General features: G+C 26.8%; 1 protein-coding gene across 1 annotated transcript; it reads left to right on the top strand.

The window, feature by feature from the left end:
* The first annotated feature begins 10,239 nt into the window (after window positions 1–10,239).
* Window positions 10,240–11,293, top strand: LOC129304898 (transcription factor bHLH162-like). The gene is made up of 3 exons (XM_054944734.1): window positions 10,240–10,379; window positions 10,470–10,820; window positions 11,090–11,293. The coding sequence occupies exons 1-3, from the start codon at window positions 10,257–10,259 to the stop codon at window positions 11,165–11,167; spliced, it is 552 nt and encodes a 183-aa protein (XP_054800709.1). The 5' UTR covers window positions 10,240–10,256; the 3' UTR covers window positions 11,168–11,293.
* Window positions 11,294–11,500: the final 207 nt, after the last annotated feature.

Here is an 11,500-nt window from a genome sequence, read left to right on the forward strand (position 1 = left end):
ATCCTCCTATAAAGAAATGAACAACTATTAGAATGGGAAACCAATCTAAAAGGAAAAAAGGGTTTTCAGAACACTGAATGCATACCGTCAAAAACTCATCGAGTAGGGTAATGGGATTTGGATAGTCGCTAGAGAATCAGGCAGACTCTTAGTAGAGGTGGAAGATAGAGCAATAATAGAAGAAATGACAAAAGCTGAGGAAGCCATTTGAGAGTAAAGGTAAGAGGAATACGGAAGAGTGAATGCTTAAAGTTTAAGAAATGGCAGAAAGGGCAAGAGAAGTGACAAAAAAAAAAGAAATGAGTTTATATTAGCAAAGGACACTCAAAAACGAAGCGACATTTTAGTTTTTTCAAGCATGCCACGTGGCTTACAATACTAGCTATTGGCACGCGGGGGGAATTATTTGGATTAAATATGAAACGTCGCTGAAATAAGTCATAGGGCTAGTTGGGTTAAGTAATTAAAGCGTCAACCCAATATAAACAAAAGGGGCCAGCCCCAAGGCTCAATAAAGGGTACAATAAGTAAACATGCCAAAATCCATCAGCTACAAATATTATATTATTGGCAGGAAGATACGATCTTAAGTAATGTCGAAATCTACACTCAAATATTTTGATGAAGTAGACTGGTTACTAAAATGGAGAGCATGGAATAAAGACCGCGCTATGAGTTTCAAGAGATCCTTGATTCTTCGACAAAACATGCCAGGTTTCAAGGAAGAGGCTACCTCTACTTTAACACTATAAATAGAAGAAGAAAATATAGAAGAAACTAGTCAAAATTCAATCAAAAACTTGTAATTTTACATTTGTTAGCCCTTTTTTAGTTTTCAGTTTTAGGTCTGTAATCTTTTCACATTTCAATAACAATCCAACACTTGTTCTACCAAAGCTTTATATCTTTTTACATTTGAGTAAACTGTGATAAGGGAGCTCGAGACCTTTTTATTATCAATTGAGACTCAGTGTCTCTAGCACACCTGATATTTGTTGTTCATCATGAACAGTATGATATAATGAATAGTATTATATAGAACTAAATACCTTTCTTATAGGATGGATCATGTTTTTGTAAGTCACTTTTAGGGCTTGTTTGGATACTCTTATGGAATTAATTCTAGGTTCAAAAATCATGGTCTTGAAAAATTTTATCCAAACATCCCAATTTTTTTCAAACTCCATTTGGGATAAGCTAAAATTTATTCCATTTTAAAAAGTTAATTCTAAATATTATTAGCTTGTCACTTTAAATAGTAGAATTATCTATTCAAAATTGATTCTGAAAAAATTATCTAAATATTATCAACCTTATCATAACCAATTTCTAAAAATTTTTTCAAACATCATCACATTCTAATAATCAATTTTTTTCAGTTGAAAACCAAACACACCTTCAATAATCTTATCAAAACTAAAGAAAATCATAAACTTTATTAATTTTATTTGAAAAAATTTAATTAATGGTAATAAGTTTTTCTTTTCACTAATGTGTGCGTACTATTCCTTTATCTTAAACTATAAAATATTTTTAAATAAAATTTTATATTTTAATAAATTTTATTAAATATATTTAATAAATTTTATTTTTTAATTATAATATAAATATAAATTTTTTAAAAATACCCTTTATTTAATAATCTTGAATCGATATCTAATTAATATTAAATAAAAAGAGAAAGAGTAATATTGAAATAAGTTTAATTAATAAAATTTTAATTTTTTTAAAGTGTTTTATATTTTAAAATGATAAATATCCTTTAAAAATATTTTATAATTTAAAATAAAAAAGTAGATTGTTATTTATCCACTCGCGTTGAAGCATTTTCTTTTATCACAAATTATAAAATACTTTTTAAAAAAAGTTTTATGTTTTAAAAAATATTTTATTAATAATTTTTTTTATTATTATCCTTTTCATTATATTCCCATATTTAATATTTTTTATAAATAAAGTATTAAATAAAAAATAATTTTAAAAATTTAAATTTTTATCTTAAAAAATAAGGTTATAAATTATATTTAATGAGTTTTATTATTATATATAATTTTATCTAAAAGTGTCTTATAATTTAATATAGAGAGAGTATATATTTTTTAAAATATTTACACATAGATTAAAAAATATAATTAATAGAAGTGAATGACTTGTATATAATTTTGTATGCTTAATATACTTTTATATAATTAAATTAAAATAGATAAATTTTAATGCGTTGATAATATAAATAGTAAGAATTTATTATGAAATAAATTATATATAAAAAATTTTACATGTATTAGGAAGAAATATCTCGATTAAAACTAAACATATAAAGCTAGGTATACTAGTTATTTCCACAGTGGGTATAGGTTACATTGCTAACTTTATCCCTAAGGCTTAATAAATGTTGTTTCAAAGTTGAAGTGAATAAATTTTAATCGAATCACGTGCTAAATAAGGTTGTTAATTATTTTTAAATTTATTTTATCGCTCTTATTTAAATGGTGCCTTATTTAAAGTCAAAAGGTTGACTCTTGACTAGTTTATTTATTAAGTACTCTCTCTGTTAAAAAAATAAGAGATTTTTAATCGAATCTCACATTCAATAAAGTAATTACTTATTTTTAAATTAATTTTACTTTTTTATATTTACTCCTATTAAAAACTTTATAATAAATATAAAATCATTCATCGATAGTGTCACTTTAAAAAAAAGATAATAATTATACCTTTTTATATTTTTAAATATCTAACTTCTTAAAAAATGATTATATTTTTAAATAAAAGGAGTAGATTTTTTGACAAAATTCATTAAGTATAAACTTAAAAATATTTAACATATAATATAAAAAAAATACCTCATGTTTTTTAAACAGATTCGCTACTCCTTTAAACTTTTAAAAGGACTTGTAAAAAAAAATTTTAAAATATATTTCAAGGAAGTGTATGATTTCTTCATCTTCTACCATTTCCTCCCCTCGCCTGCACATATCATTATTACCCCACTCTCAGGATTTTCTTGACATAGGGGAATGTGTGTCCAATCAGAAAATCATGATAAATGCAGAAATCTCCAGAAAGAAATAAAGAGCACAGACATTTTTAATTTTACAAGAGTTCAATTTTATTCTATGCTGTAAAGTAAAGCTGTACAAAAGTCTTCTAATCCTGTTTAATTCAGTTTAACTTGAAATGATCTCAGTCTTATTCGATCTATATAGTCATTGGTCCTTCAGGATCAAAAAGACTAAAAAGACCAGGTTATTTTTTCGGGTTGGACTGGACAAGAGACCAGGCATCCAGACCACTTGGTCCAATCCAGTCCAATCCTATTAATTTTTTTATTATAATTATAATTAATTTATTTTTGATAAATGTTTGAAATGTAATTAATGCTAAGGAAATGATTGTATAAAAATTTATTAAGTTTGTTTCTAAATTATTGTTGTAATATAATGTTGTTGAATTTTATTGAGTACTGTTTTTGTTAAAGTTATAAATTTAAATTATTTAAACTATAACAAAAAAAATTTTCTTATTGTTGGAAATTATTATGAATTTATTATTATTATAAGTGTTTTTACTATCTTAATTAAGTTTATTATGTTGGAATGGATTATTGTCTTTCATAGAATAAAAAGAGAAAAAAAAGCTAAGTGAGTACTGGACTGACAGGACCATCTCCCAGTCCTATGGATCAAGTTCGGTCCTATTAATTTTTAAGTTATTATTGGACAAGATTGAATTACGGGTTGCCTAATTTAATCCTTTTTATAAAAGAGATCGGACTTCGAGTTAGGGTGAAGTTCAGTATCGTACTCTCTTTTGTGCAACTCTACTGTAAAGTACACCACTGGACTCTATTGTGTCTTTTGAGGTCTGCTGCTGTAGGGCTAAAACCTCCTGGGCCACTTTATTAATGAAACAGTAAAATAATTAATTCCGGACACGACAAGGCACGTTTTGTTTGTTTGTGTGTTTTTTTTAGTTATTTTGTAATATCATTTTAAAAATTATTTTTAAACAAAATAAAAAAATTGTTTAATTATATTAATTTATAAACAATCTTAAAATTAAAAATTTGGCCGATGATAATAGTCATCGAGATCAATAGTAATAGTTTATAATAATGATTAAGGGTGAAAATAAATTAATTCTTTAATCTAAACCTATAACTTGACCTATTTTAAATTCAATCTAACTTATTTATTAAATAAACTTAGGAACTGACACATGTATATATATATATTATATTATGTAATATATCACAAACATATTAATTTCACTCTTTAATTTTTTATCAATCTATTTTTTAGTCATATTTTAAATTAAATTAGACTTATATATTAATTTTAATATTATTACTTTATTGTTATATTGTATTTTATTTGGTAACATTTTCAATTATTATATATTATAATTAATAAATTGAATTATATATTGTATATTTTAATAGTTTTAAAGTACATTTAAGACATTTAAAATTAAAATGTGAGAATTATACTTTTAGACTTTCAAGTGAAGTCAAGTTTTAGATAGATTTAAGTTTGAGTTGTTAAAAAACTTAATATAGGTTTTAAGTCAGTCTCAAGTTTTTAACTTATCACACAAGTTCATATCTATTTAATTAAAATTTAACTTGATCTAGCATATTTTTATCCTTAATAATGATTGATCAAGTTGACAAAATGTAATGTGTTTTGAAAATACAACTTAAAAATGTATCTTTTAAAAGCAGAACAATGTTAAAAATAATTATAATTTAAAATGCTTATTTAAATAATTTTTTTTATTTTTTATTTTTATAAATAAAATATAATTTTTGAAAGGAAAAATTAGTCTTTTAATCCTTCAATTTTTAACTTATTTGTAACTCAGTCCCTCAACTATGACTCATTATGACTCAATCCCTCAACTATAACTCGTTGCAACTCAATCCTTCAACTTTTGATTTACATATAACTCGATCCTTTTTTTTTAATTTTTTTAAATTTTTTATCAAATAAGAGGGATAAAAAAATGCTCATATATTATTTTAAAATACCCTCTTCTCATTCATTAATGTGAGATAGAAGTTAACATTAAAAAAAATTAAAAAAAATTAAGGGACTAATTTATAAGTGATTTAAAAGTTGAGGGGCTGAATCATAGGCGAGTTATAGTTAAGGGACTGAATCATAGCGAGTCATAATTGAAAGACTGAGTTACAAGTGATTTAAAAGTTGGAGGACTAAAAAATTATTTTTTTTTTTTTGAAAAAAAAAATCAACGAAATCCTTTAATTTTTATTTTAGTTCTGTCAGGTACTCAAGTGACAACAAACGCTAATCTTTAAAATTTGCAGTTCCGTCCTTCATTAACTTTTGCAGAGTCCCTATTGGGACAGGGAGGGAGAGGAAATTTAAATAAAATTATTAAATTATTAAATAAAATTCAGAAATTAGTGATTGGATATGGTTTTGACTCTCGTATATGCTCCCACAGTCATGATCATGTCTCCAAGCAAACAATTGTCGGGCCATGGTTAGTATGGTGGGGCTCATCACACTCAAGAATCCTCTCCTGTAATTTTTAAGAATATTATCTCAAAAATTTTTAACATATTTTGTCGAAACCAACACAAAATTTAAAATCCATTTACTTTTCTTTAAAATTTATATATTTTTAAATTTTTTATATTATATATATATATATATTTATAGCATATATATTTTCCCACAAGAGGAAAAACTTATATACTCAATGTACTTATTTTTAATTAAATTAAAATTTGGGTATCTTTTATATATTATTTAATCTATAATAAATTATTGTTATTAATATTACTAACATATTAAAATTCATATGTCTTAATTTGATTGAATAAAAACATATAAATCTTGACCTTCTCACAAATGTTTAATGAGAGTAAAGAAGAACTTATGATAAAAGGTTAATGACATGTTTTATATAAATAAGGTCAAGAAAATTTGTCTCTATCTATCATATAAATAAGATTAGAAGGGTATTAATTATTTTTAATGTACACTGATTTCAGCCTAGCTATTTTTTTTTATAAAATTATAATTATTCATCCTTGATCCTTAACTCCTTCCTTATCATTATCACGACGGAGCAATTAAAACAAATTTAATTAAATGCTTCCTTTATCCTTGTTGCAAGGATCTACTAAACATTTACGTTGATTTGAAAATTCAGTTAAAATTAGTTAAAGCAGATAAAATTTTAAAATTACCCTGCATGAAATCATTAACTAGAAGAGATTTCTTGATTAATTGGAAAATATCAACTCAAAGGATATTTAGGGAAAACAATAGTGTTTCAGATAAAAATGTTATTAAGTACAAAACGAAAAATTGAGCGTTTAGCATGTATTGAGCATTGGAAAAGTGGTGAAACATATGGATGAATTTGAGTTGATGTAAAAAAATCCTATAGGTAAAATTAAGTTCAATAAATAATTAATATAAAAAAAGATGAATAATTCATAAACTCAAGCTTGATTAGATTTTGAATTAAGGTATGGTGTGTTTTTTTTTTTTTTGGCTAAACTTCCCCACTATTGTCCATTACTTTTTTCTAAATGAAGGCAATATATAAGGCAGGAATGAGCGTTGTTGAGATTAATTTGTGAATAAGTTTGTTGGATTGTGAACTCAGATGAGAAAGAAGAGATGGTTAAGATTAATTTAGAGGCACTATGTAAGTGAATTTAAATTGATGTGAAAAGTTTCATGTTAAATAAAATTAGATTTAATAATTAAAATATAATAAAGTGAAAGGGCTAATAAAGTTGAACTTTGATCTTTTAAATTAAGATGTAGCATTTTTTTGTTACTCTGGTTTATCTAATATCTCTCTCATTTTTTGACAGTCAATCCCCGTTTCTAAAAAGCGTCAACACATAAATGAAATATCCAAACATTATTTAAAATTTATCATATTCCATAATTTATTCTTTTAACTCATAATTGATAGATCCTAAAAACTTAGCATGCAAATAGATCAAGTAGAAAAGATGCATATATATGTTAATTTGAAATAAGATAATTTAGTGTTTGAATTTTGTGGATAACAAACTTATCTTTGGAAACTTATCTTCTTTTTTTTTTTGTGAAACGAAACTCATCATGTTTAAAACTATATAATACTTGATTAAATATAAGTTAATTGGTCGTAGTAAGTATATAGCTATAAACGTAAATCCTGAGGCTTGGTTTAGATGGAGAAAAAATTAGGGAAAAAATTAAAATAAGGGAGAGAAAAAACTGGGAAGGATAAATTTCCAAAATAGTAATTTTTTTTACTGTTTTTATAAGTTTTCTCTTTTAATTTTTTTCTCTACATTTTTCTTCTTATCCAAAAAAAGGGTAAGGGCCGTTTCGGTTGTTAGAAAGTATGACAATATAATGAATTAAAGAAATAAAGTAAAATTAAAATGAGTAAGATGTGGAAGAAAGATACGTTAATCATATTCACGAAAAAAGTAGGATAATTTAATTTATAAGATAAAAAGTTATTAATTACGAAATTTGCCAAGAGTGTGAGATTCCTATACTTATGATATGCGAAATTGAGTTTTAAGATGTTTAACATGAGGAGAAGAGTAACGGCATATTTGGCTTTTGTTTTCAAAAACAATATTTTTTGCTTTAAAAAAAATTAAAGTTGTTTTCATTATATTTTTAAAATTTTATAATACACTACATTTAATCATTAAAAATTACAATTATCCCAACCAATAATAATCATAAATTACTACCATTAGCTGTTGGTAATCATTGTTCTGGTAATTTTTTATTTTAAAAATTATTTTAAATTAATACAAGCAAATAATGTTTTTGTTTTGTTTTAAAAAATAATTTTAAAAATTTTATTATGAAATAATTTTTAAAAATAAAAAAATGACGACACAAACAAACATAACCTAATTTAATTTATTTTTGCTTTGATTTCCTTAACAGATTTCCAATCCAGTAACTAAACGCTTCCTACAAAGTGAGGAATTTGCAATAGATTAATTTGAGTGATAAGCGATTTGATTTTGCTTAAGAAATTTTTAAACTTGAGTCTTGCTAGAAAACTCCCATTGAGAGACTCATCTGTCATAATCAGGTGCGCAATGCGGATCAAATTTGAATTAGTCAAGACGAAGCTCCGTACCTGAATGGATAACCAAAAAAAAATATTTGCTCCGCACAATGAGAAAGCTTTTCTAAAGTACGTGTGCCCACTCTTTATGTGTTGGTCTGAAACTATGAACCATTTATTGCTGCTGCGAATACTGTGGCTTTCAGCTTTTCACAAACTATATTGAAACACAGCTGCGAGACGGGGAGGGGATCTCTCTTTCCCTATTCCTATCATTTAAATCATTTTATTAAATAATTTTTTAATTATAAAATCAACGAATGATGGTGATTAAAAAAAATGAAGGGAAATGAGAGAAAAGGAATAAAGAGACTCCCTCCCCTACAAGACATTAATTAAACACGTACGAGAGATTGTAAGTACCAATTTAGTTCCTGTTTTCAAAAATAGTTTATATTTTTAAAAATAAAAAATAAAAAATTATTTAAATGAGTACTTTGAATTTAATTATTTTTTAAATTATTTTTATTTTTTAGAATAAAAATTATTTTTATTTTATTGTTTTATTTTTCAAATACATTATATTTAATTATTGAAAATTATATTTGCCATGACTAATAATTATTATAAGCCATTACCATTAATTGCTACCAATCAACTATCAACTTTTTATTTTGTCTTGAAAAATAATTATAAGAATCATATTGTAAAACAGTTTTTGAAAATAAAAAATGAGAATAGAAAGAAAACGAGCTCTAACCCTTTAGCAAGGGTTAACTATTTTGGATTAAGAGATTGCAATCACTCCCATAAAATTTCAGAAAAAAATCACAAGTATTCTCAACTCACAATTTTCATTTAAAATATATGATTTTTTTTTCCTTCAAAATTTTGATTATGCTTAAGATGCAACAACTATTCAGTATCTCAATTACACAATAATTTCGGTAAAAACGAAAAATCATTATCTCAAGTTATCAATCAAATGTAGGATTAGAATGAAAACTATTACAAGAATTTCTCTCTCCCTCAACATGTCATATAAAATTTATAAATAAAAACACAAACCCATAGATCATCCAAAATTCTAAGCATGGGTACGGTGTGCTTAATTTGAAAAGTGAGGGCATTTAAAATTCTAAAAGTGTTGTTGAATAACTTTGTGTTTGTGATATGAGACTTGCCACGCGTACATATATATTAGGATTTATAAACAAAAACACAAACCCACAACTTGGGATCACCAAATTTCTAAGCATATATGGGTGTGCTTAACTTGGAAAGTGACCTCTTGGCATTTTAAATTCTAAAAGTAATGTTGAATAACTTTGTGTTTGTGATAAGAGACTTGCCACGCGTACATATATATTAGGATATAGGATTTATAAATAAAAACACAAATCCATAACTTGGGATCATCCAAATTTCTAAGCATATATGGGTGTGCTTAACTTGGAAAGTGACCTCTTGGCATTTTAAATTCTAAAAGTAATGTTGAATAACTTTGTGTTTTTTATGAGACTTGGCACGCGTACATATATATTAGGATTAAGGAGCAGCAGGGTTGTTAAGTTGTTATATAGTGTACCCTCTCCAGTATGAAATATAAACATTTTTCTTAATTAATTTTAATTTAAAATATAAAAGATTTAAATATATATATATATAATTATTTTACTCTTTATATTTATTAATCGAGATATTTATTTAAATATATCTTTCACTCGTTATAAAATGTTTTTAGCAATTGAAATTAAAAATAAAAAAGATAAATATATATATATATATATATTATGAGAAAAAGATTTTATTTATATATAATTTTTTTAAATTAATTATATTTTGGACCGATTCATAACAGAAACAGTGAAAAGAGTGCAGTGTAGAGATAGGTCCAAGACAAGAGCAGCCCCACCCACCTCTCGAATCTCAATTCTTTAGTCGGAGGGGGACTCGCATCTAAATCTAACGACCGCGCGATACTGAGACACTCTTGCTTTATTTAATAAAGTCACCACCAGCAAATTTATTCCAAAAATCCTCTCTCTCTCTCTTACATTCTCTCTCTATAAATATCTCTTCTTATATATATATATATATAATGTATCAAAATGAAACACCATTGATCTTGTGCCTCAGCTGATCCACTGGCATTGTCTTAATTATAGATTCTGCCGATAATGGAGAGCGTTCCAGGTGCTTCGTCCAGAGGCGATAGGAAAGTTATAGAGAGGAACCGAAGAAGCCAAATGAGGGCTCTTTACGCCAAGCTCAACTCGCTGCTTCCTCATCAATCCTCCAGGGTGCTTCGTTTGCTTCTATCTCATCCTATATTCCTTGTTTTCATGATTATTATTTCGTGTGTTATGTGTTTGATGAATCTGCTGGTGCAGGAATCGATTTCGCTGCCGGATCAGCTGGATGAAGCCACGACCTACATAAAGAAGCTTCAGATAAGGTTGGAGAAGTTGAAGGAGAAGAAACTCAACCTTGTGGGCACCGACAATAAGAGAAATGCTCATGGGAGCCAAATTCACAATGGAGGAATGATTTTGGGGTCGAAATCACCTAAAGTTGAGACTCACCAAATGGGTTCGGCATTAGAGGTTTCTGTGATTACTGGGTTGGATTGCCAGTTCATCTTCAACGAGTTCATTCGCATTCTTCACGAAGAAGAAGCCGAAGTTGTTAACGCCAGTTATTCAGTCGTTCATGATGCTGTTTTTCATATCATACACTGTCAGGTGAGCAATTAATTAATGAAATTTCCTCCGAACGAACCAACGATTTGTTCTTCTGATTAGTCCTTTTAGAGCTTCTTTAATTAGATATTAGCCCAAAGCCTAACTAAAATTAGTAATTGGATGAGCCACCAGTATATATTGGCTGAAACTTAACTCCTAACAACACCTGCCACACCAAACTGTGAAAGATTTCTCTGTTGAAATGGATTTAGGGCTATATATGTACATAACTGATGGATCTGGTTTTGCACGTATTGAATGTTGTTCAGATAGGAGAATATGGTAACAGAGCTGAGAGGATGTCGGAGAGATTAAAGAGGTTCGTGTACGGTTCTGGCACATTTTGAAGAGAATGGCAGTGTCTGCTTCCCGTGGAATTTTGAATATACATCGGAATGTGAATAACTTGTGCTTAGTTAGTTTGTAACAGATATATATATATATATATATATATATTCATATCATATCTATAAACTCAGCTGATCTTACTATATGCTTCCGTTGTCATTTTGTCATCAACTATAATAATTCTGTGCTTCACCGTGCGGATATATTATGTTGTTTTTTATGATCTTCGTCTGTAAGATTCTGCAGCTTCTTCATGTTATCACACTTCCTGCTCAACATAGGAGACTAGAAAATTGTGATAGAAAGTCTCTACGTCATTATGCTAACCACGT

This window comes from Prosopis cineraria, unplaced genomic scaffold (genome assembly GCF_029017545.1).
Source record: "Prosopis cineraria cultivar Desert tree isolate PC_DT_omini unplaced genomic scaffold, ASM2901754v1 PC3, whole genome shotgun sequence".
Taxonomy (NCBI): domain Eukaryota; kingdom Viridiplantae; phylum Streptophyta; class Magnoliopsida; order Fabales; family Fabaceae; genus Prosopis; species Prosopis cineraria.

What these genes read in the sequence shown, in the direction of transcription:
- LOC129304898 (XM_054944734.1), top strand. Translation starts at nt 10,257, where the DNA reads ATGGAGAGCGTTCCAGGTGCTTCGTCCAGAGGCGATAGGAAAGTTATA. An exon ending in TTCCTCATCAATCCTCCAGG is followed by an intron (nt 10,380 to 10,469) that starts GTGCTTCGTTTG and finishes CTGCTGGTGCAG; the next exon opens with GAATCGATTTCGCTGCCGGA. An exon ending in TTCATATCATACACTGTCAG is followed by an intron (nt 10,821 to 11,089) that starts GTGAGCAATTAA and finishes AATGTTGTTCAG; the next exon opens with ATAGGAGAATATGGTAACAG.